The sequence below is a fragment of the Mobula hypostoma genome, chromosome 6, assembly GCF_963921235.1.
Source record: "Mobula hypostoma chromosome 6, sMobHyp1.1, whole genome shotgun sequence".
Lineage (NCBI taxonomy): Eukaryota > Metazoa > Chordata > Chondrichthyes > Myliobatiformes > Myliobatidae > Mobula > Mobula hypostoma.
In genome coordinates, this window is record NC_086102.1 from 44,303,410 (window position 1) to 44,330,613 (window position 27,204).

General features: G+C 41.5%; 1 protein-coding gene across 3 annotated transcripts in view; it reads right to left on the bottom strand.

Moving 5' to 3' along the window:
- Nucleotides 1-27,204, bottom strand: part of LOC134347997 (immunoglobulin superfamily member 3-like) — a 243,433-nt gene that overhangs the window by 13,863 nt on the left and 202,366 nt on the right. For all 3 annotated transcript variants that reach the window (XM_063050728.1, XM_063050726.1, XM_063050729.1), the window contains exons 7-9: nt 11,932-12,339; nt 9,002-9,412; nt 1,980-2,402 (exon numbers count right to left, since the gene is read on the bottom strand). In XM_063050728.1, the coding sequence (XP_062906798.1) occupies nt 1,980-2,402; nt 9,002-9,412; nt 11,932-12,339 (1,242 nt within the window). The remainder of the gene's footprint in view (nt 1-1,979; nt 2,403-9,001; nt 9,413-11,931; nt 12,340-27,204) is intronic.

Here is a 27,204-nt window from a genome sequence, read left to right on the forward strand (position 1 = left end):
AACAATGAAGAAGATAATAAAGGAATAAAACCAGAAATTGCTGGAGATAACACAACATCTATGAGAAAATAACAGGGTTGATGTAATGGGTGTGCAACGTTACATGCCTTTACATAGATGTGGCCTCAACAGTTCAGCATTTCCAATATTTTCTGTTTTATTTCAAATTCAGAGCACCTGAAGTATTTTACTTTTAAAATATACATTTAACACAACAGTAGAAGAGTCTCTTCCATTCAGGAAACATAAAACATTCCACAAAAAATCAGCCTAAACTCCATCTCAGAGCACTTTGTCGTCTAGTGCTTTTTTCTCATACTTTCACACACACTTTATCTAGCCGTGGATCTACTGGCAGAAGAATGACAGTTATCACCTTTCTGAACGTATCTATGGGCTACTGTGGAGTTTAAACAGCAAATAAAAGTGTGCTGAAGTTACAAGACCTGTCCAAAGCCACTTATTAATATAGATCCAAGATGAATTTAATACAAATTACATTTATTTTTAACATAAAAGTAACCATTTGATTGGAATGAATTTTGCCTCTTAAGGTAGTAAAACAGTTTTATAAAAATAAATCTTTTGAGTTTCAGATTAAGCCACTGTTTTGCACCAAGAGGAAACAAGTTCAAATCCAAAGAGACAAAATTAGAACAAATATAAATTAGTTCATCTTTGGAGCCTAATTTTCTTGGATTCTATTCTACGGTAATGTGGGTCTGTAATAACTCTCCTATTGCCAAGCCTTATCCTTGAAGTTTTAAGCCTCATTCCAAGGACTGCAGCTCTGAGGGAGTGTTATTGGCTCTTTCCCACAGAACACTGCAAAATCAGCAAGTATATTAGCCACACATGGAAGAGACAGGTGTTCAATGACTCTTTAAACATCCAAGTAATTTCACGTACCCCTTAACTCTTTAAGGATTGTATCACAATATATATTGTCCACTAACCATCAGGCACAAGTGCCCTGGTTATTCAACACTAAGAACTGAGATTATATTTCTTTCACTTAACCTTATTGTTACAGCCAAAGATAAAGTGAATTGTTTTTTTAAAATCAAACCAGAAGATGATGTATAGTGGAACCATGGTCAATGCTGAGACCATTGCATTTTTTTTAAAAAAAGGAAAACCTATATTAATGGATGAGACTTGTGGATGTAAACCAAAATTTCCAAGTTTGCAGACAATACAAAACTTAGTTATATAGTGAACTGCAAAGGGGATTGTAATGGATTGGGGGATACAGACTGTCTGCTAAAAGAGGCAGATGAAATGTGAAGCGAGTAATTTTAATTAGAAGAGTCATTTTTATAGAATAAGGGGTACTGTTCTAAAATGAGTATGAACATAGAGGGACATGTAGGTAGGTGCACTCAAATCATCAAAAGTGGCAGGATACGTTGAGGAAACAGTTGATGAGATATTCTCAACTCTAGGCTTTATCAACTTAGATATGGAACGTACAAACTTTATAGTCTTTATAGGTTGGTGGTCCAGATTCAGTTGAAACACAGCAATCAATTCCGGATGTGAGGTATTAGAGAGGGCCCAGGATCCTAGAGGGTCTGCTCTAGGAAGCACTACAGTTAGATAAATGGATTAAAATAGCTGCAATTGTTTTAAGAAGTTGCTTTAGGGAATTTGATAGAAATATAGAAAATAATGATGGATCTGGACACAGCAGATAGCATGAGCCTGTTCACATTGCAAAACTGTTTAAGGAATAGAAATTACTTGTGTAAAAGAGAGAGAAACCTGGGGAACTACTCATATACGGCTGGAATCTGGAATGGAGTGCCTGCAAACATGATAGAGGTAGCTTCCATCATGGTTTTCAAGATAGAATTATGTATGGTGAGGGAAAAAATGTGAAAAAGTTTAAGTGTGGAACAAGTGAGTCCCTCTTGACGCAATGGGCTAGCTAGTCATTTTCTGTGTTGTAATCATTCTGTGTTGCTTTGGTAAATTACCTTTGCTTTGTACAGTGATAGTGACCAGCCCGGACTCATCCTCTCCTAGTTTGTACCAGATGTGGTTGGCATTTTGAATCCACTCCTCTACGCTGCAATAGTAATTTCCAGTGTCACCTTTGCCAGCATTCTGTATTGTTAAGGTGTACAATCCGTTGGAAGGCCTCTCGAACTGCAATCGGTCCTTCATTCCTTTAGCCCCATCGATTAAGGTATCAAATCCAAACACGGTATTATGATCAACTTTTAAAATTGTCTCCTTAATAATTCCATCAGTATCCTTTTTGACTTTCCAAGCAAACCAGGATACAGCAAATTGGGAATTCTGTTGTGTTTGTTGGGTTATATTGCAGCTGAGCTGGAACAGGTCCTTTTCTGATACACTGATGTTCAATTCTGCTTTATCCAATTGCATCTTAAATTCTGTTTGGGAAATCAAAAACAAAGAGACAGCACATTTTAATGTTTAATTATGAAAAACCGTACAAGCTGTATCCCTTCCATCCGTAAAATAAATGTATCAGTCTTAAGCTGTCTTCTGAAAGTCATTTCCTAAGGTCAATGAATCAGAACTACACTTCTGTGGTCCTCTGACTTCTGAATTTGATTCCTAGCTGAGGGAAAGGCTCACTCAATTTAGTCTAATATTGACACTATTTCCCTCAGACAGGGATGGAACAACCTCCTTGCTTTCAACCATCCCTACCCAGATCAAACCAACAGGATGAATGATAAGATACAGGAGCAGAATTAGACCATTTGGCCCATTGAGTCTGCTCCTCTATTCATTCATTCAAGGCTGATTTTTTTGTTCTCAGCTCCATTCTCTCTGCAACCTTTAAGCACCTTATCAATCAATAATCTATCAATCTCTGCTTTAAATTGTCAGGGTGCATTCTGGAGTTAGAGTATATAGCAGATATTAATTTCATCAGCAACCAATCTTCAGACATGAACATGGATTGTAGATTGAATTCAAAATGCAGCCTTGAACAATAGTTTTCCTGGAGCTGTGAACTGGGGTAGTTCCAAACCAGACAGTGCGGATTAACATTCATTTTGGGTGTCTGGAGTGTGAGTGTGAAGAAGGTGGTATGTGAAAACTATATATTATTTAAAGGAAGCATTGTAGATATATTGAAATTATAGAGTTGTCCTGCTGTTACCTTTGATCTTTAGCATTTAAAAATTTCATGTAATATTGGGTCGGGAGGCCTCTTCCTCTGAAACGGTCTCAATATGATGCTTACACCTTTTTTTGTTGAATAAAACACTTCTATATCCATTAACTTTGATGACTCTCCAGTGACTTTTTTTCACATTACAACAAAGTACACCTAGTGACATGGCTCCCACAATCCTCTGTAGCAACAAATTCATAGACTCCCCACCCTCCAACTGATGAAATTCCTCATCTCAGCTCAAAAGGCTGAAGATGAGGAATAAAGATATCCCTTTATTCTGAGCCCGTGACCTCCGATCACAGACTCTACTAATGGCAACATCCTCTTCATGCTCACTCTATCAGGCCTTTCATATCCGATAGGTTCGAGTGAGATCCCCCTCATGCCTCTGAACGTCATCGCGTATAGGCGCAGAGACATTAAATGCTCCTCATACTTTAAGTCTCTCATTCCTGAGATGAGGGTGGGGCAGCAGCTGTAATAGACTATTGCTATGAACTCTTGAGTGTAATTGCCGCACTCAACAATTACAATTTTTCAGCTCATTTTAGTTTATACAGCTGATGCGACCTTGTGATAAACGCAGGGGTTGGCTCACCTATGACGGTACCTCACATTCAAGTGGCTTGCCGACCTTTGTAATCTAAAACCACAGACTAAAATACATAAAATTGAGTTGCTGAAGATCTCGGAGTATAGTATGTGCCATGGCCACAATTTTTTTCCTGTACTTTTAGCACCATGTAACATTTTTCTTTACATTAGATAAATCTATCGTACCTGCTGGATTGAATTGGACCGTCATTATCTTGAATGGGTTTGAGACGTTGGGTAAACTGTTTAGATGTTTTACTCCTTATCAATTAGGAGTTTTCCCAAATAAGATGAATGAATCTATTGCATGAATGCTTAGTTAAGAAGGAATTTCAAACATTACATTCTAAACTCATAACTTGTTTCTATCACATTTTGATCTGGAACATTTATATCTACGGTTTAACTTGCTGAACCAGCTTATACTGTGCAACAAAATGTTGAGCATTTAATGCCTTAAGCTTGCAGAAACCACTGGAAAAACTGAGGCAAAAAAAGCAGCACCTCCATCTACCTATGCATTAAAGTTCCTCTCTTCAAATTCTCAAACTCAAATCCAAAGAATTATCAACTGTTAATGATTAAATAGAATGGACAGGCAGCTTCTGCTAACTTAGTAATTTAAAAAATCTCAATTAATTTCTGAGTTAAATACCAATGGATAAAACGAAGAATTGTTACTTTGCTCAAATCAGTTTTGTGGTTTACTATAGTTTTAGCTCCTATATTTGCGCTATAACAGTTCTCAATATTCAAATATTATATTTGTTAGACTACTTTTATAATGCATCAGAATTCTCAAGGGCAAGCTCCTGGACTTAAATGAAAGAATGTATCTATTATTAATAACTTTAGTCACCATCTCTAAAGGTATCTTTACACCTGGTGAATGATTATACTGTCATGACTAAATATAACTGACTACATAAGGCAGAGAAGAACGTCGTGAGTGACATTTCTATCTAATTGTTTAAAACAAAAGTCACTTTCTGATCAAATCAATAACACCACTAGGGTAATAAGTGTTTAAGAGACTGCCTCTAGCAAGTCAAAACTACATCATTAGGTTTGTTTGCTTATTATTTTGATTTAATATCTTCTATGCCTTGCAAAATGACCCAAGTAGCTGAGCCACATTTATTATTGAAGGAAGTTCAGGCTATTCTTCAACGCCAGCTCCGTGCTCCTTTTCCCACACTCAAACTCCATTTCCATGAATGCTCACGGAGAATATGAAATATTATATTCAGGCTGGTGAAGTATTGTATATAATGGGACAGTGCAATATCATGAAAAGGTTTAACCACTTGTTTATTAGTAATGGTTCAGATGCCAAATAATTCAAGTGTGCTCTAAGGGTATAATGCAACATGTAATGCAACATTTGCTAACAACTGAATGCTAAGAGTCATATATTAAAAATCTGAAAATATAATGCCTTTTTCTGTTCTCTTATGGCTGGGCTCCAGGTTGGGCACAGAGTCCAGGATGTGGGTGGTTCTTGACCGGGAGGTTGGGATAGTGGGTATTGCAGAGCTCAGCAGGTGAGAATAAGGTGGTTTGAGATTGGGATGATGTTCCTTTAAGGCAATGAGAAAGCCACCAATATCTCTAAATTCATTGGGGGCTCCTGAGGAATTCATGTGAAGTGTGGTTAGGATTAAGGGATTGTTGTTCTGAGAGTACCCATAAGGTTAAGCTATCAAGTTATCCTCCGATGCATGGTCATCCCATATAAGCCTTGCATAGAAATCACATCAAAGTCCTAAAGGTGATTTACAACACTAAGTACTTGGGGAAATTGAGACAACTTGATCTGCCTTAATTGTGAAGACATTTTAAACTGGGTTAAGCTAATTTCAATCACATAGTGCCAGATGAAAGTACTATTTATATAACGTCTAGGTGAGAGTGTATAAAACTTTATAAATTTATTTGCGTAGGTCTTTTAAAAGTCTTGCTTTTTGTTTAGCTTGGCATAGCAAAATATAAATCAAGGGAGTTGCATCAAAATAAGGGCTAAGATACAAGGATTTTTTTCTACTGATCTGTATAAAATGTATTCTAGGCTTGCTGGTCAATCTTGTAGCCTTAGTTCTTGAAAAACTGAACTTATGAATACTATCCAACTAAAAGGATTGTGCTAACCTATAACATTGTTGCAGCTTCTGTTATGGAGAGCACATTTTAATTGAAATTACAAAGACAGTTCAAGCATAATGCCAGACCAGTGTAGGGCTTATGCAATGAATGGTGGGGCATTAGAAAGATATAGAGGGATCTAGGAGTACAAGTGCATAGTTCACTGAAAGCAGCGTCGCAGGTAGATGGGGTGGTGAAAAGGGCATTTAGCATGCTGGCCTTCATTAGTCAGGGCAGTGACATTATGTTGCAGTTGAATAAATCAATGGTGGGGCTACACTTGGAATACTGTGTGCAGTTCAGCTCACTGTGTAGGAAAACTGTGGCTAAACTGGGGAGATTTACAAGGATGTTGCCAGCACTGGAGGGCTTGAGGTTGGCCAGGCTTTATTCCTCGTTACATAGGACAATGAGGGGTGACGTTACAGAAGAATTAGAAATTATGAGGTATAGACATAGTGGATAGCATCGGTCTTTTCCCTAGGGTAGGGAAGTCCAAAGCTAGGGGCATAAGATGTAGCATGAGATGGAAAAGATTTAAAAGAGGCTTAGGGGACCTGATTTTTATTTGCAAGGGGTAGAGACTATATGGAACAAGGGGTCAGAGAAAGTGGCTCAGGCAGATACAATTGTACCATTTAAGAAGACATGGAAGGGTGGGATTTAGAGTGATGTGGGCCAATCACAGGAATTTGGGACAAACTGGATGAGCACCATGGTCAGCATGGACTCAACGGGCCAAAGGGCCTATATCTCTGCTATAGGGCTCGATGACCTTTATTAGTCAGGATATGTGGGTCATTTTCAGAGATATTGCAGAAGCTGAAATTCTTCAGACTGGCACACAGATTGCATTTGGGCTGTAGGCAAATTTTCTCATTATATATAGGTAAGTGGGTCAGCAAGTTGTGAGAGTTTAAAATGAAGTTGCAAAAAGAATGCAGATAGTCAGTGGGCAAGAAGTGTAATGCGTGAAAATGTGAGGCTATCCATAATCGCAAAATTGTTAATTTAAGTGAGCCTGAAAACTGTTGTGGAACAAAGGGATCTGTGAACCCGAGTATATGAATCAGCAAAGGGTTTAAATGCAGATGCAGTAAGTAACTCAAAAGGTGAGTGAAATGTCGATTTTAACTGCAAGTAAAAGAAGTTTAAAGGTAGGTCGATTTTGAAGTGACTTTACAGGACTAATATTGAGTTCACATTTGGAAAACTGTAAATAGTTTTGATCTCCACATTTAAGATTGGAAGCATTGTGGATAACGCTTGTCAACTAGATTCTTGGTGTGAAGTACCAGTGAGCAGGTTGGGTCCTACTTATTGGAATTTAGAAGATAGAGAGGTGACCTTATTCAAACATAAATTTATGAGGAGGATCGGCAAGGTGCATGTCAAGAGCATGTTTATTCCTGATGGAGGAATCTACAACTAGGGGCATATTTTCATAGTTAAGTGCTATACAATACAAAGGAATTTCTTCTGTCAGAGAGTGCTGACACTTTGGGATTCTCTGTCCCATACAGTTGTGGAACAACTTTTATTGAATAGATTCAAAACAAAGACAGGTAGACATTTGAACCATAAGAGAGTCGAAGGGCATAGGTGATTCTAAAGTCTGGGAAGTGACATTGTGGCCAGAACTGGTCAAACTAATAATCACACAGCAGAGCAGGCTCGAGGGATTGAGTAACCTACACCTGCTCCCACTTCTTACCCTCTTCTGTAACCCTAACAGTACTGTGTTTGCAATGTTATAAAATGGATGCTGTGTGCAAAGTACATGATGTAAACACTAATTTTAAACTGCCTCACTCACTACACATCAAACAATTGGGAAGAATTACAATTAACACACACAAGATGCTGGAGGAACTCAGCAGGCCAGGCAGCATCTATGGAAAAGAGTATGGTTGGGGTTTCAGGCTGAGACCCTTCATCAGGACTGGAGAAAAAAGATGAGGGATAGAGTTAAAAATGGGGGAGGGGAGAAACACAACGTGGTAGGTGAAACTGGGAGGGGGATGGGTGATGTAAAGAGCTGGGAAGTTGATTGGTGAAGGAGACACAGGGCTGGATAAGGGGGAGTGCGAGAGCAGAGGACATGGGAGAAAGTGGGGGAGGTGGGCCGGCAAGGAAATATGGTTGGAGAGGGAAAAGGGGATGGAGAATGGCAAAAGAGAGGGGGAGCCATTATGGGAAGTTGGAAAAATCAATGTTCATGCCATCTGGTTGGAGGCTACCCAGACGGATTATAAGGTGTGGTTACTTCAACCTGAGTGTGGCCTCATCACGACAGTGAAGGAGGCCATGGAATGGGAATGGGAATTGGAATTAAAATGGGTAGCACTGAGAGATCCCACTTTTTCTAACGGATGGAGCGTAGGGGCTTGGCAAAAAGGTCTCCCAATCCATGTCAAGTCTCACTGATATACAAGAAACCATATCGGGAGCACCGGACACAGTAAATGACCCCAACAGATGAAGTGTCACCTCACCTGGAAGGACAGTTTTGGAGCCCTGAAAGGTAGTGAGGGAGGAGCTACAAGCCAGGTCTAGCACTTGTCCATAGAAGTCTCATCCCAAAATGTCGACTGTACTCTTTTCCATAGATGCTGCCTGGCCTGCTGAGTTCCTTCAGCATTTTGTGTGTGTTGATTGGTTTTCAAGCATCTGCAGATTTTCTCTTGTTTGTGAAAGAATTACAATGACTTTTTTTTCTTTAAAAGGGACTTGTGCACCATTAGTTAAGTCTAAAGTTATTGGCCATCCTTAAATTCCCCTGGTAAGATGGAGATAAGCTGACCATGTTTTGAATGCCGTTCCATTGTGTTGCAGAGTATGAATTTCCAGGAGCTACTATGAAGACCTTTAATTTATTTTCACATCTGGGTAACGCGCAACTGGGAGGGAGAGCTGGAAATGTGAGATACGGGGAATGGGACTGACAGGCAGTTCTATCTTCATGTTCCTTCTGCACCTACTCTAATTAGTTTTTACCATAAGCTAGCTGAACCACACAACTTTCATTTAAAATTTTCTAATAAGAAGCATTGCTTCTGTAAATGGTAATTATCCAAACTGAGACAAATGACTTCACAGTACCTGGCTGTTGTACAATGACAGTTGTCAATCCAGATTGATCTTCTCCCAGTTTATACCACCTATCGTTAGGATCAAGCAGCCACTCTTCCACATTACAGTAGTAGCTTCCAGTGTCGGAAATAGTTGCTTTCTGAAGTATCAAACTGTACAAATCATTGGTAGATTTTTCAAACTGTAGCCTATCCTTCAATCTTGTACTGTTATCCATTGAATTAGCATATTCAAAAACAGTATTCCGACTCAGTCTGAAAATAGGATAGCTATCTGTCTCTGGGGTTTTCTGGGTAAACCAGGCCACGGAGAGTTGGGAATCCAATTTGGTACGATTGCTAATTTTGCAATTCAGTTGAATCTGACCATCCTCCGGTACAGATATACTCCTTTCAGTCTTGACTGTTTGTAAATTGTTTTCTGTGGATACACAAGATTTTAATTTAATTAATAAGAAATCTGATTGTTTAAATTTTTACCATTCATTGTGATGTGCAAAACATGCTGGGCTGGTTACATGGAAAATTCCAAATGCTGTATTTAAGTTTGCTGGCCGAATAAAAGGTGGTGATGAATCAGCATATAGGAGGGAGATTAAACATCTGGTTGACTAGTGCTACACCAACCTCTCACTCAACATCAACAGAACCAAAGAGCTGATTATCGACTAAGACAGGAAGAAGCTGGAGGTCCGTGAGCCAGTCCTCGTTGGAGGATCAGAGGTGGGGAGGGTGAGCAACTTTAAATTTCTTGGTGTTATCATTTCAGAGGACCTGTCCTGGGCCCAGCAGGTAAGTGCCATTACAAACAAAGCACAGCAGTGTATCTTCTTTCTTAGAAGTTTGAGTAGATTCAACATGACATCTACAATTTTAACAAGTTCTAAGTGTGGTGGAGAGTATATTGACTGGTTGCACCATGGCCTGGTACAGAAGCACCGGTGCCCTTGAATGGAAACTTTATACAAAAAAGTAGTGTATATGACCCAGTCATTCACAGGTAAAGCACTCCCCGCCATTGAGCACATCTACACGGAGTACTGTCGCAGGAAAGCAGCATCCATCTTCAGGGACCCCTACTAGCCTGGCCATGCTCTCGTCCAATTACTGCCATCAGGAAGGAGAACAAAAGCTTCAGGACACACACCACCAGGTTCAGGAACAGTTATTACTCCTCAACCATGAGGCTCCTGAACCAGAGGGAATAACTTCACTTGCCCCATATCACAACTGTTCCCAAAACCTGTGGACTAGTTTCAAGGACTTTTTAATCTCATGTTCTTGATATTTATTTCCTATTATTTTTTTTTTCTTTTATACTTGCAGAGTCTGCTGTTTACACATTGGATGTTCGTCCGTCCTGCTATGAGCAGTCTTTCATTGACTCTTTTGTGTTTCTTGGATTTACCGTGATTGCCCACAAGAAAATGAATCTCAGCTTTGTATAGATGACATTTTTACTCGCACTTTGAGCTACAAGTCCTCAGGCTTTATTTAGGTTTGGATTGGCGTGGCTGGTATAGGTTCAGATCCAAGCCAACTTTCAGTTATAACTAGGGCTAATAAAATGCCAGAGGGAGGCATATTCAACGTACTCAGCGCGATAATCCAAAGCAAGTGGATTTGGGTTCTTGGTACAGGTGGAAACAGTTACAAACTTAATGATTCTCTGCAAGTTATTGCAGAGCTGGCACTGAGGCTGTCAGCAGATGGAAACAGCTGGGAAGATTTGCTCCCTTTTCATAATCTTCACCATCTGCAGCACTAAGACTGTATGCAATAATTTTTTTTTACAGTTGGTCTTGATTTGATGATCACGGGGAGGAAGGACTGAAGAAATGTATGAAAGATAACAGTGCATTTACCCTGGAGCTGAATCATTCAGCTGTCTAGTCAGCAAAATGCCCAAAAAAAATCAAAGCTGCTAAAGGCTGGCCCTTCCCCTCATAGCTTATGATCACAAAATTGAAAGCGAATACCAGAGTCTAATGAACAATTTGTAGAATACTACACATCCATTAATGCTGCAAATGACTCCCAAATCATTAGGAAACGATAATAAATTGGACTTAAATTGTAATTAGGTAGATTAGTGTAATGGCTTCTGCCAGGAAAGAAGATCTGTAAAATCTTTCGACTCTTCAGTTTAAAAATGGAAAAACTAACATTTTTAGAATACACGGACCACCGTACACCAGAGAGTAAGACGAGAGCAGAGCAGCCTCTATTGGCTTTTTAAGATGAGCATAACCACAAGAAGCTGATTGTGTAGTGTTGTTCAGCTCAGCGGTATCTGACTGAAATAGAACTTTTCCAGACTGAAATGTGACATTGATGACAGTCGTTCTGCATAACTGCTTTTTGGGAGCAGGTTGCACAGCTGATGTGATTTCTGTGTCAGATACACTCCAAATGACATCCATCATTCCCCAGGCAACATTGCAACTGGAAAGGTTTAACCATGCGGTGCTGGGCTGGAACCCCATTACCTTAAGTCTCATTATTTAAACATCTACTCACTGGGATCCTTCACACATGGTACCAACTTGCACGCTCAGAGTTCTCACTATGCCTGCATTGCCCATCCCCTTTCACCCCTGTCATCTGGGGCACACCTTTTACCCCCAAGTACTCCTGGTCTGAATATTCCGAACTAGATGCTTTGTGTTTGGCCCAAGTTAACTGGTTATTGGTGTATTCTGCAAATATCACACCTTTAAAGGTGTAAATTTTAGGTTATTGCTCTTTAAAGTTGAATCTCATTTTTTGCTCAATGGGTTGAGAATAGCCCTTTGCCATTGCAGTTATCAAGGGAAATGTGCGAGGACCACCTTGAAGCAGATTTAATCACTTAAGTCTTTCTCCACAGAATTAAACCCAAGCATTCATGGTTCTGAATTGTGTTGAATACATGAAAGAAAGAAATATGGAATTCAGTACCTGGTCGCTTGACTGTGACAGAGGTCACTCCTGATGTGTTCTCTCCGACTTTATACCAGATGTTATTGGGGTTCAGTAGCCACTCCTCCACATGACAATAGTATTTGCCACTATCAGCGGTATCAGTCTTGAATAAGACCAAAGTATAATGGCCACGTGAGGGTTTTGCAGCTTGCATTCTCTCTTTCCTCTCGTGACTTCCCAGCTCATTCCCATATTCAAACACACAGTCACGATTTGATTTCATAATAAGTTTGCTCTCTTTCTCCTGTGATTTCTTGACATACCATTGCACAGAGAATTGAGAGTCTGGACTTGTTTGATTAGTGATGACACAGCTTAAGTGGATGTTGTCATTTTCAATTACCACAAGATTTCGGTTTAGTTGGTTAACTTTTAATTTCCCATCTGTGAGGACAAACAAAGAGCTGGTCATAGGCAAAACAAAGATGAACACATGTTATTAGTAATTTGCTCATTTTTCTCTCTGGCTCTCTAAGCACTATAACAGTTGCTTCAGCAGGATGAAATACTTTTCCACAAACTGAACTGAGACAATTTGCTATTAGCAAGATACTAATCTTCCCTCTATTTCATTTTCACTCTTCACCCACTGAGCTCCAGAACTTCAGCAAATACTCAACATCAAATAAAACTCTTCACCACACATTGATTTGGATCTTCAGATAGCGTGGAGAATCAAATTCAAAGCCATGGTACCTCAAGAACTGTTCTGCATATTCTTCTTCCCCAGCCAATTAAATAATTGCACAACGGACTTTACCTTTGGAGAATTCAGGTTTATTCAGACACAAGATGGACAGTTTAGAAATTATACTGAACTTTAACCTGATTTTATCCAGCTAGCACAGAAGATGGAAGGAAACATGGCTGATAAACAGAAAACATTTCCCCCATTCCTGCTTTTAACATTCCCTGGAGTAATTCAGTACTGACAGTGTCTCTGCTTTGCAATATTCATTGAGGTCATCAATGTGATGTACAACAGGTTTTATATCCAAAACACTGCTGTGTAGTTGCTGTGTTTGCATCTTTATTGTAAAAATGTGCACCAAATTAATAATTAATCAACGTACTCACACATTAACATGCCAAATGTAATGTTACTCCTGCTGGCAATTTAGAAGTAACTCATAGATTGCAGGTTCTCAGATTGCATGATAGCAAGTAGCCCTGTGATAAAATTGGTTTCTAGGAACAAATTACTGTGTGGAATAGATGCTTAGCAAGTATAGTGTGAGTAGTTCGATACAATAGTTGGTTCCCAGTGACCAACTAATACTATTTTCAAGGGACTAGCATTGGAAAATTCAGTACCATATGAAGGCCAAAGTAGGATGCTACCAAACAGGGTTTAGACAAAAGGACGTAAACACGAGGAAGCCTGCAGATGCTGGAAATTCAAGCAACACACACAAAAAAACGCTGGTGAACGCAGCAGGCCAGGCAGCATCTATAGGAAGAGGTACAGTCGACGTTTCGGGCCAAGACCCTTTGTCAACGAAGGGTCTCAGCCCGAAACGTCGACTGTACCTCTTCCTATAGATGCTGCCTGGCCTGCTGCATTCACCAGCATTTTTTGTGTGTGTTGTTTAGACAAAAGAACATGCCACAATGACAGAGCACACAAAGGAAATCATGTCAGTCTGGAGCAGGGCACAGCCTCGTACCTGAGGTAAGTGGGGGAATAGGGTTGGCGCGGGGGGGGGCATGAGTAAACAGACTCAAGGATAGGGGACCTGATGGATTTGTAGCAGGGAACTCAGGGTTGAAGGTAGCAGGGGAGGCACGTGATATAACAAGCCAAAGTCAGCATGGATTCCCTAAAAGGAAATCTTGCCTGAAAAATCTGTTGGAATTCTTGAGAAATAACAGACAGGAACATCAAAGGAGAGTCAATGGATATTGTTTACTTGGATTTCCAGAAAGACTTTGGAACGGTGCCACACATGAGGCTACTAAACAAGCTAAAAGCCCATGGTATTACAGGAAATATATTAGCACGGACAGCAGATTGGCTGCCTGTCAGGAGGCAAACAGTGGCAATAAAGGGGGCCTTTCCTGGTCAGCTGTCGTTGATTAGTAGTGTTCTGCAGGGTTAGTGCTGATTTCGCCACTTTTCATTTTATAGGTTAATGACCTGGATGATGGAAAAAAGATACAAGACAGGTGGAGGGGCAGAAAATGTTGAGGAAATGGAGTCTGCTTGAATAGATTAGGAGAATGAGCAAAGAAGTGGCAGATGGACTACAGCGCAAGTTAGGGTACGTCCACACTACGCCGGATAATTTTGAAAACGCTGGTTTCGAGTAAAAATGACAGGCGTCCACACTAAGCGTTTTTCAAAGTATCTCCGTCCACATTAGGCGGATGTTTGAGCGAATCTCCTCCTACTGGGCATGCGCAGGACACACAGAAAACAAGCGAAGAGGAAACGATATACTTCGTGCGCGTCTGTCCAGTTACAGAGTAGAAAAACTTAAAAGGAATTGCTCTTGGCTCTCGCACCGGAGGACTTAAAACTTAAAAAAAAACAAATACTGGAGCGTATGGAGGCAACCGACAGGGAGTCCACGGACAGTATGACCCAGCTGACGACGAACTGAAAAACTATATTACATTAATAAAGCCCCTTGTTAAATATATAAAACGTCTGCATCAGCGTTATCTTGCATTTCCATACAATGTTACATTAAGCTGTTACACATCTATTGTCAGAGAAGTACTTGCATAAATAGGTAAACCACCTTCATACAAGCAAGGACAGAAAACAGGGCGAAGTGGTATACTTATTTATTCAGTAAACTATGGGTCAACTGGCTTCAGTCTCGTCCGTCTGTTCTGAAATTGTTAGGTGGTGGTGTTCAAGAAAACAATGAACGTCTGTTCCAGCACGTCATGACAGTGTTTTTAAATAGTCAAAAAAACTCACTTTACGATTTAACTCTCACACCGTTCACACCGACTGCGCAGTACCAAGCAGAAGCAGAAAAAAGCATTTTTGTTGTGGTGTTGTCATGACAGCATTTTAAAATCTCTCCAGTTACCCCATACACACTACGGCGGATATTAAGCGTTTTCAGATTTATTCACTCTGGAGTGTGTTTTCGAAAATCTCCGTTTTCGGGGGCTGAAAACGCAGGCTCAGTGTGGACGGGAGGGCAAAACGAAGAGAAAAAACTTGGCTTTCAAAATTATCTGGCGTAGTGTGGACGTACCCTTAGTGTACGGTCATACGCTTTGATAGAATTTGGAGGTGCAAAGGGACTTGGGAGTCCTCGTGCAGGAATCCCTGAAGGTTAACTTGCAGGTTGAGTCAATACTAAAGAAGGCAAACGCAATGTTAGTATTCATTTCCAGGGGACTAGAATTTTAAAAAAAGATATAATGCTGAAGCTTTACAAGGCATTTGTCACACCACAGTTGGAGTGTTATGAGCAGATTTTGGCTCCATATCTAAGAAATGAGATGGTTTACAACAATGACCCTGGGGTGAAAGGGTTAATGCATGGGGAGCATTTGATGACTCGGGGCCTGTACATGCTGGACTTTAAAAGAATGAGGGGATCTCATTCAAACCTACCAAACATTGAAAGACCTTGATAGAATTGTCATGGGAAGGCTGTTCCCAAAATTAGAAGAGTCTAGGACCAAAAGGACATGCTCAGAATAAAATGGCATCCCTTTAGAACAGAGATGAGGAGGAATTTCTTCAGCTGGAGGGTGGCGAATCTGTGGAATTCATTGCCACAATTGGGTGTGGAGGCCAAGTCACTGGGTGCATTAAAAGTAGAGGTTGATAGGTTCTTGATTAGTAAGGCATCAAAGGTTACAGGGAGAAGGCAGTAGAATGAGGTTGAGAGGGAAAAGAATTAGCCATGATGGAATAGTAGAGCAGACTCGATGGGCTGAATGGCTCTTGGATACTTGGTGGATCTATATGCAGCATGAGTTCCCAACCTGGGGTCCACAGACACCTTGCATAAAACAAAGTTGGGAACCTATGATCTATGGTATCATCCTGCCCTACCTGAACTCTGGCACCTGAGGTACACACTTGGCAGCATGGGTGCCTTGTGGAAAATTGTAAATGAAATATATTTATTAAATGATCACCCTATCACTAACCACTCCCCCACCCTTAGTTGGGTTGTCGGGAGGGTCATAGAGGTAAGCTCTGGCAATTGCTCCAGTCATGGGGTTTGTAGATGTCCACATCCTCAGAACCTTGGGACACTCTTGGCAGGAACTGATTGTTTAAGGGAGAATAAACAAAATAACCAGAAATAGCTGCTCCAAGCATAGCATGTATTTAAAGTGGATGCTTATCTGACATTTTTTTTTAAGAACTTTGCATTACAGAGATGTCCACTTTATGTTATCCACTTTAAACCAGCTGAGTGCTAACTACATTCCACACTGTTGGACAACACATTGCATACGCTGGCAATTAAAGCAAGAAGCCTGAAACTGCACAGATGACAGTTCCCAGACAAATGGAGTTAGAGAGCTCTATGTGGCACTTCTGGGCTTTGGAGCAACACGATGCATCTGCAGTATACATTGATTAATAGACCTGAGTGGCTCAGGCATGCATTAATGGATGACGTGTTACGGAACTACTCCGATGTTTATGTGTTCGTCTAGCAAAGGCTTTCTATCATACTCTGAAATCATTCTGAAATGAGGATCAAATATTTCAAAATTTAAAAAACCTTAAACCCTCTCATGATGACACTGACTGCTCACAATTCCTACCAGTGCATTATTATGGTCATCTAGAACATAGCCCTCTAGGTTTCAGGCCAATTTAGCACACATTCTCTACATATAAAGTTTAATTTTATGGCTCATTTCATAAACAAGTCTAGTAATCCACAAGGGTTAATAAATTTAGATAAATGAACAAGTTACTGATGCTGGCTGGAAGGAACAAAGTGGAGAGGACAAAAAAAAGGAAAATGAGAAAACAAAAGCAGTGTTTCTGTATTTTGATTGCTGTATGTGAAAACACTGCAGGGTATATAAAGAAAGGGAGAACAATAGATCTGTTATTTTTAAAAAAAATTTCGGAGTTACAGAACAATGACACTGGTACAAAAGGATGAAGATAGAAAGGCTCAGACAGTCACTGGTGAAAACACAAACAAAATACATATATGATCATAAACTGAGTTAAACTGTATGCATGGAAATATACTTAGTTTGTGCAGTCTTCCTTTTAATACAACCACATATATTCTTGTTAGCTTCCATTTATTTACTATTACGTTTTGTTTGAATAAAATGCATTGCATTCAGCATTTCACTGGATTGTTGCTTTTAGTGATTTTCCTTATCACAATTATGGGTCAATTTTGTGAAGTAAATGCATGAGATTATGAATGAGCAATGTTGATTGAGGAAATTTCAACAATAATTTCTCAATGCATAGAATCTAGTAAATCCCTGCAAGTTCCTAAATTATTGAAACAAAATATAAAAGGATTAATAATCTTTGTGGTACAGTTATTAATAGGAAATATGTATTCCTAATTATAACTCCCTGTTGGTTTGTGAAAATGCAGTAGATTAAATAGGAGATGAAAGAGTTTTTTTTTAATTTAAGGGGATAACCTGACTTAGGGAAAACATCAGATTCAGTTGTTGAAATTCAGCAGTAGTGAATGCTGCTGGCATTATTTCAATAATAAAGCAAAAGCTGGATCATTATTTTATTATGATCAGTTTTACTTTTTGTGGGCAATTATCAAAAATGATGCATGCTCTCCCGGACAATGATTTAGGGTGAGAAGGTGCGCTGTTGTTGAGAAACTGAACTTGCATTCTGAGGAAAATGGCTCCATTTTACAAAAGCTTTGATGTGTAAATTCTCGACTGAACATCTGCAATTAGTGATTGAGCACTTGACTCCAACGATCATTGGTTGCCTTAGCCAGTAAGTGGGTGGATATTATGCAATTTCCCAGAGCTTCTTAAAACTGTGTTAATGAAGGTGTTGAGAGGTTTGCTGTTTTATTATGAAAGACAACATAATTTGCATAATCACTTCACCCAGAAGCTAAATCAAGCCCCCTGCTTCATTAGTGCTCACAAATGCAGAAAATTATTACCCAAAGTACAGCTTATTTTGAGACTGGACGTCTTTCTTCTAGTCTGGTTTAATAAAGGCCTGGAAACAACCCAAACTTACGAGGAAAGGATTATTGTTGATTTTTTGGTGGTTGCTACAATTTGTAACAGCCCAACATGCAGCAATCTAATAATGAGGTAATTTATGTATTCAAAATCTAATTATTCTGAATAATTACATCACTTCATGATAGATTGCTAGATTGGTTTTATTGCCAAATTTCCATTCACACTTGCACCGATTTCTGTTTTTTTTTAATACTAGATGACAACCCAGAAATGAACTCGCCAAGGCCTCCTGCTACAGTCCAGCTTGTAGAAAAAAAATGGAGGTTTATGGGCTGTGTAGGAGGAAGGGATTAGAATTAATCGTAAACATGAGGAATTCTGCAGATGCTGGAAATTCAAGCAACACACATCAAAGTTGCTGGTGAACGCAGCAGGTCAGGCAGCATCTCTAGGAAGAGGTACAGTCGACGTTTCAGGCTGGGACACTCCAACTCAGGTTGGAGGAACAACACCTTATATTCCGTCTGGGTAGCCTCCAACCTGATGGCAAGAATATTGACTTCTCTAACTTCCACTAATGCCCCACCTCCCCCTCGTACCCCATCCGTTATTTATATACACACATTCTTTCTCTCACTCTCCTTTTTCTCCCTCTGTCCCTCTGACTGTACCTCTTGCCCATCCTCTGGGTTTCCCCCCTCCCCCTTTTTCCTTCTCCCTGGGCCTCCTATCCCATGATCCTCTCATATCCCTTTTGCCTATCACCTGTCCAGCTCTTGGCTCCATCCCTCCCCCTCCTGTCTTCTATCATTTTGGATCTCCCCCTCCCCCTTCCACTTTCAAATCTCTTACTAGCTCTTCCTTCAGTTAGTCCTGACGAAGGGTCCCAGCCTGAAACGTCGACTGTACCTCTTCCTAGAGATGCTGCCTGACCTGCTGCATTCACCAGAATTAATCGTGTTGTCAGCACAACATACATCAAAGTTGCTGGTGAACGCAGCAGGCCAAGCAGCATCTATAGGAAGAGGCGCAGTCGACGTTTCAGGCCAAGACCCTTCGTCAGGACTAACTGAAGGAAGAGTGAGTAAGGGATTTGAAAGCTGGAGGGGGAGGGGGAGATGCAAAATGATAGGAGAAGACAGGAGGGGGAGGGATAGAGCCGAGAGCTGGACAGGTGATAGGCAAAAGGGGATACGAGAGGATCATGGGACAGGAGGCCTAGGGAGAAAGACGGGGGGGGGGTGACCCAGAGGATGGGCAAGAGGTATATTCAGAGGGACAGAGGGAGAAAAAGGAGAGTGAGAGAAAGAATGTGTGCATAAAAATGAGTAACAGATGGGGTACGAGGGGGAGGTGGGGCCTTAGCGGAAGTTAGAGAAGTCGATGTTCATGCCATCAGGTTGGAGGCTACCCAGACGGAATATAAGGTGTTGTTCCTCCAACCTGAGTGTGGCTTCATCTTTACAGTAGAGGAGGCCGTGGATAGACATGTCAGAATGGGAATGGGATGTGGAATTAAAATGTGTGGCCACTGGGAGATCCTGCTTTCTCTGGTGGACAGAGCGTAGATGTTCAGCAAAGCGGTCTCCCAGTCTGCGTCGGGTCTCACCAATATATAAAAAGCCACATCGGGAGCACCGGACGCAGTATATCACCCCAGTCGACTCACAGGTGAAGTGATGCCTCACCTGGAAGGACTGTTTGGGGCCCTGAATGGTGGTAAGGGAGGAAGTGTAAGGGCATGTGTAGCACTTGTTCCGCTTACACGGATAAGTGCCAGGAGGGAGATCAGTGGGGAGGGATGGGGGGGACGAATGGACAAGGGAGTTGTGTAGGGAGCGATCCCTGCAGAATGCAGAGAGAGGGGGGGAGGGAAAGATGTGCTTAGTGGTGGGATCCCGTTGGAGGTGGCGGAAGTTACGGAGAATAATATGTTGGACCCGGAGGCTGGTGGGGTGGTAGGTGAGCACCAGGGGAACCCTATTCCTAGTGGGGTGGTGGGAGGATGGAGTGAGAGCAGATGTACGTGAAATGGGGGAGATGTGTTTAAGAGCAGAGTTGATAGTGGAGGAAGGGAAGCCCCTTTCTTTAAAAAATGAAGAACATCTACGCTCTGTCCGCCAGAGAAAGCAGGATCTCCCAGTGGCCACACATTTTAATTCCACATCCCATTCCCATTCTGACATGTCTATCCACGGCCTCCTCTACTGTAAAGATGAAGCCACACTCAGGTTGGAGGAACAACACCTTATATTCCGTCTGGGTAGCCTCCAACCTGATGGCATGAACATCGACTTCTCTAACTTCCGCTAAGGCCCCACCTCCCCCTCGTACCCCATCTGTTACTCATTTTTATGCACACATTCTTTCTCTCACTCTCCTTTTTCTCCCTCTGTCCCTCTGAATATACCTCTTGCCCATCCTCTGGGTCACCCCCCCACTTGTCTTTCTTCCCGGACCTCCTGTCCCATGATCCTCTCATATCCCCTTTTGCCTATCACCTGTCCAGCTCTCGGCTCTATCCCTCCCCCTCCTGTCTTCTCCTATCATTTTGCATCTCCCCCTCCCCCTCCAGCTTTCAAATCCCTTACTCACTCTTCCTTCAGTTAGTCCTGACGAAGGGTCTTGGCCTGAAACGTCGACTGCGCCTCTTCCTATAGATGCTGCTTGGCCTGCTGCGTTCACCAGCAACTTTGATGTATGTTGCTTGAATTTCCAGCATCTGCAGAATTCCTGTTGTTTGTTGTGGGCTAGAGTTCCCCTATTTTGCGGTACTGTTCTATGTTCTACATTTTACAGCAACAGGCATTTGCTGTAGTTGGGCAACTGTTGGAGTTGGCTTTAAGTTGACCCTTGTCTCTTTAATAACAATGATATTCTTCTGCCAATTTTACAGATAATGTCATAACCAGACATCCCACCTCTCCCTGAAGTTCCGGGAGTCTCCCGCATATTGATAGTGGCTTCCTGACGCCCGGAAATTATATACAATATCCCGGAAATAGATATTTTTTGAGAGGGACAGCCTGCATCCTGATTGGTCTCTCTTCATGCTCAGATTGGTCCCCAACCACCGGGCCATGAGGAAACAATATGAGTCAGCTGCACTTTTCCTCATTCCCTGTCACGCACTGTTGAATTTTAACGCACGCGAGGTCATCAGTGACCCAAGACGTGCAAAGGAATGGGTCCGTGACCCATTTGTGAATGTCCCCGGTGAATCATCCATGTCAGCATGGGGAAAAGATCAACTCCTCGAGCTTGCAAATGATGGTGGGCTGAAAGGTATGTTTGACATAACATCTCTGCCGGCATTCTGGATCAAAGTCAAGGCTGAATATCCTGAGATAGCCACGAAAGCACTGAAAACATTGCTTCCATTTCCAACATATTTCTGTGAAGCGGAGTTTTCTGCAAAGAATGCAACGAAAACGAAATTGCGGAATAGACTGGACATCAGGAACCCCCTTTGAGTATCACTGTCCCCCATCACCCCTCGATAGGACCGTGTTGTTGCAGGAAAACAAGCCCAGGGCTCCCACTGATTCAGCGATATTGGTGTGTTGCAATGATTTTATATGTTCATATGAGGAAAATATGCGCTGTGTTTAATATCCAAACGTTACTTAAAATGTTATGATGCTATTGACTTATTAGTGACCTATAATTCAGTGGTCCCCACCCTCCAGGCTGCGAAGAATACAGCGGTGGCCGGAACACACCCAGCACGTCTTTAAGAAAAAAGCTGAAATAAACAAGCTAATTAATTAGGTGCCACCAGATCAGAGGTGATTGCCGATTGTGTTGCCTCTGATCTGGGCAGACATTTATGTGCTAGGCGGCCCCTAATCAATTAGCTTGTTTATTTCAGCTTTTTTCTTAAAGATGTGCCGGGTGCATTCTGGCTACTGCTGTACCACTGCATTCTTCGCGGCCCGGAGGTTTGGGACCACTGTTATAATTGACTTACCACTACATTCATGTGAGGAAAACATGCGCTGTGTGTTTAATATTAAATTCGTTAGATAAACCCCTTTAGAAACAAAATTGAGTGTATTAGCCACTTACAAGTGACTTATAGTGGACTTATCACCTATATTCCGATTGCGTTTAACACCCACCCCTCCCCGGGTCGGCCGGTCTGCAAGAATATTGTCAATATTAAACTGGTCCGCGGTGCAAAGAAGGTTGGGGACCCCTGATTTAAACTGGCTGGCTGGCTGCCAAGGAGCTAGGCTATTGATGTCCTACGTGATGAGGCCAAACTCCCTGTAGACTTGCTTAAAATTGTAATAGAATAAACATGGTAATATAATATAAGTACATATTTTAATGTCACATTTGCTGCATATACCCAACTTGGTTTACACATTGGACAAAATCACTAAACAAAGTATTACATACACCCTTGAAGGTCGACAGGGGTGGGGGGGGGGATATGGGGCTGCGGGGGGCTGGGGTGCTACTTCTCTGAAATGAGTTTTTGCAGGGTGGGATGTCTGCATAACAAGAGAAACCTTGTTCTCAGGATGAGAGCAAAACAACAATGAACTATGCATCTTCAATCAAATTAATAGATTGTGATATCACTAAGAAAGTACGAAGTAATCATAAATTAAAGCAAGTAGATTCAAAGCTAAATCAAAGAAAGAGGAAGAAATAAAAATAAGGAAAAAGGATTTTATATTTGTGAAATCTCTCAATAAAGACTTAATGGGAACTCTTTGCTTACAATAGTTTAATTGTCAATGTTAGGAATTCTGACTGGTAGTATTTAAAAAGTCATTACATCATTCTGCCTGGTTGATGGAATAAGACTTTGAACTTGCTGTGTAAGTTTAATTTGACCTACTGCACAAATGCAGCAACTTTATAGTTCTTATACATTTCAACAATGAGCCATTCAGCAAGATGCACTTTCCATGAAACACAGTACAATGCCTTTCGGACACCAACATTTAGATACTCACACATACATCTTGCCTGAAGGTGTTGTACCATATGAGCAGAGGAGCAATGGATGCTAGTTGGCTCACCATTATTTTGAAAACAAATTATAGCCTTTGAGACATGTTAGGATTTTTTACTGTGTGTTGAATTAATCTTGTTCAGGCATCATTCTAATTGGAGATCAACTGCCTTTTATTCAATTGTCTATTAGTTATTTCATCTGGTCTGAACTGTTCCAAAGTTGTGACAATTCATGCTTGCTTTTACACTGACATGATAGAAACAAAGAAAACCTACAGCACGAAACAGCCCTTCTGCCCACAATGCTGTGCCGAACACGTACTGAATTTAGAAATTACCTAGGGTTACCGATACAACAGGAATTCTGCAGACGCTGCAAATTCAAGCAACACACATCAAAGTTGCTGGTGAACGCAGCAGGCCAGGCAGCATCTCTAGGAAGAGGTACAGTCGACGTTTCAGGCCGAAACCCTTCGTCAGGACTAACTGAAGGAAGAGTTAGTAAGAGATTTGAAAGTGGGAGGGGGAGGAGGAGGGGGAGATCCAAAATGATAGGAGAAGACAGGAGGGGTAGGGATGGAGCCAAGAGCTGGACGGGTGATTGGCAAAGGGGATATGAGAGGATCATGGGACAGGAGGTCCGGGGAGAAAGACAAGGGGGGGGAAGGCACCCAGAGGATGGGCAAGGGGTATAGTCAGAGGGACAGAGGGAGAAAAAGGAGAGTTAGAGAAAGAATGTGTGTATAGAAATAAATAACGGATGGGGTACAAGGGGGAGCTGGGGCATTAGCCGAAGTTAGAGAAGTCGATGTTCATGCCATCAGGTTGCAGGCTACCCAGACGGAATATAAGGTGTTGTTCCTCCAACCCGAATGTGGCTTCATCTTTACAGTAGAGGAGGCCGTGGACAGACATGTCAGAATGGGAATGGGATGTGGAATGAAAATGTGTGGCTACTGGGAGATCCTGCTTTCTCTGGCGGACAGAGCGTAGGCGAGACCAGATGCAGACTGGGAGACCGCTTTGCTGAAATGCCATTCCCTTCTCGCAATTCCTCCGTCTCCGCCGCATCTGCTCTCAGGATGAGGCTTTTCATTCCAGGACGAGGGAGATGTCCTCCTTTTTTAAAGAAAGGGGCTTCCCTTCCTCTACTATCAACTCTGCTCTCAAATGCATCTCCCCCATTTCACGCACATCTGCTCTCACTCCATCCTCCCGCCACCCCGCTAGGAATAGGGTTCCCCTGGTCCTCACCTACCACCCCACCAGCCTCCGGGTCCAACATATTATTCTCCGTAACTTCCGCCACCTCCAACGGGATCACACCACTAAGCACATCTTTCCCTCCCCCCCCTCTCTGCATTCCGCAGGGATCGCTCCCTACGCAACTCCCTTGTCCATTCGTCCCCCCCATCCCTCCCCACTGATCTCCCTCCTGGCACTTATCCTTGTAAGCGGAACAAGTGCTAAACATGCTCTTACACTTCCTCCCTTACCACCATTCAGGGCCCCAGACAGTCCTTCCAGGTGAGGCGACACTTCACCTGTGAGTCGGCTGGGGTGATATACTGCATCCGATGCTCCCGATGTGGCCTTCTATATATTGGCGAGATCCAACGTAGACTGGGAGACCGCTTTGCTGAACACCTACGCTCTGTCCACCAGAGAAAGCAGGATCTCCCAGTGGCCACACATTTTAATTCCACGTCCCATTCCCATTCTGACATGTCTATCCACGGCCTCCTCTACTGTAAAGATGACGCCACACTCAGGTTGGAGGAACAACACCTTATATTCCGTCTGGGTAGCCTGCAACCTGATGGCATGAACATCGACTTCTCTAACTTCCGCTAATGCCCCACCTCCCCCTCGTACCCCATCCGTTATTTATTTTTATACACACATTCTTTCTCTCGCTCTCCTTTTTCTCCCTCTGTCCCTCTGACTATACCCCTTGCCCATCCTCTGGGTTCCCCCCCTTGTCTTTCTCCCTGGACCTCCTGTCCCATGATCCTCTCATATCCCCTTTGCCAATCACCTGTCCAGCTCTTGGCTCCATCCCTCGCCCTCCTGTCTTCTCCTATCATTCTGGGTCTCCCCCTCCCCCTCCCACTTTCAAATCTCTTACTAACTCTTCCTTCAGTTAGTCCTGATGAAGGGTCTCGGCCTGAAACGTCGACTACACCTCTTCCTAGAGATGCTGCCTGGACTGCTGCGTTCACCAGCAACTTTGATGTGTTGCTAGGGTTACCTATAGCCCTTTATTTTTCTAAGCTCCATGATATAAAAGTCTTTTTCAGCATTAGAAGCTGTGTCAAAATAAGTTGATTTTCATGATCTCTCAGTGCTGCCCTTTTATGAAGTGGGCCAGGCACTCAGAGGCAGACACATCATGAATAGTCTCCCTGGCTCTCAGCTGCTGAGTGACTCTGTAATAAAATACTAACAAAACTTGTAGTTGACTGGTTTTGAAATTCCAGTAATCAGCTCCAAGAAATTTAAAACATCAATATGGCTTTCCAGTAGCTGTGATCAAATAAGTAACTTTTAATCAATTGATCTCTGTACTTGAAGAAAAGTTTGCCTCTGTAATTCTCTGCAGGTGACTCTCTACACCTTCTTATTACTGCATTAATTTGTCTTTCTGTATCTGGTGTCATTGCACAGCCTGTTATCAGACATTACATAATCTACAATCTATAAACTTTTCTGATTTGTGCTTACTAATTAACTTTCAGAAAAACAATACACAGCTGACTCGCAACTGAGTCCAAAAGGACATGAAGTAACCTGAAGCATTTTTACACTGAAATTGTGCATTTTAGTTAAGCAAAGTTAATTGTATATTTTGAAGAGTTAAAGTTGGTATCTCAAAATATAACAAGAAGCCACAAAGCTCTAAGATTTTGAATGGTAGGATGATAATGAGACTTACATAATGAGGTCTCTAAATGAGACAAGGTGCAAGTCTACCTGAAAGATTAGCAGGAATCAGGAGTATCAGCAGCACAATTTCTTTTCTTTCTTTCAAATTATACTAATCAAAATTGTGGAAGATCAATCAGCAAACTGCAGATACTCTATGTTTCTTTCTCTTTTGGTACTCTGATCTTACTCCCAATCCACTCTTTGACCAATTGATAGCCATTTCTCATTCCAGAGTTGTTTCAGTCCCCATATGAAAAATCAGAAGACTGCGGGAGGATGTACTGGAGAATTCGTCCTTTAATTGGTGATTGTTTCATTATTATCACATGTGCTGAGGTACAGTGAAAATCTTTGTTTTGCATGCTGTCTTTACAGAAAATTTCACTAGAATAGTATATTAAAGTAGGACACTGGAAAGGAATAACGTAAAACAAAGTAGTGTACATTCACAGAGAAGGTGCATGTAGGCAGACAATAAGGTGATGAGATACAAAGCCATGAGGTAGACTGTAAGGTCAGGAATCCTAATTGTCAACCAGTTAACACAATGAGTGGCAATGTAATATTGAACAGGAAGGTGTCAACTTGATCCTGTAGCAGCAGCAACAGTCTTAAAATTGGCTCAGATATTCACAAGATAGGAATGTGAAAAACCAGTCCCGGAGCCAGTTTAACTTTGACACTTACAAGAGTAAATGGTACAACAATCATTGTCGAGGCTCACATGTGTGAGGTGTTACTTGGTCTGTCTTTGAAACTGAAGCACAAATAAATTTCTACAATACAAAAATTACAATGAAACTTTTAAAAAAGTAAAATAAAGTTTTAAGCATCCCACAAATGCACAGGGGGAAGTTATTAATGCAATTACGTTGCACTAGTCAGGTTTGAAATCAGATGTAATACCAATGTTAGAAACAAGCTGCACTGTGTCACAGAATCCTGTTGTATTATGTGTGAAAATCATTATAATTAATTTGATAGAAAACAATTACAACTTTAGTAAATGAAAGAAAGAACCAACAGTGAAAAATGGTATTTTTCAATATCGCTTTGGGAAGATATTAAATTAATTGGATTCTCTTCTGTGAAGTCTTTGGAGATTAATTCTAAAAGAAAGGTCAACAGACAGTACATGCCACAAACTGCAGCAATTTGTACAGTGGAGGTAGGAGCAAGATTTTGTTCCACAATGAGAGAGATAACTGCACG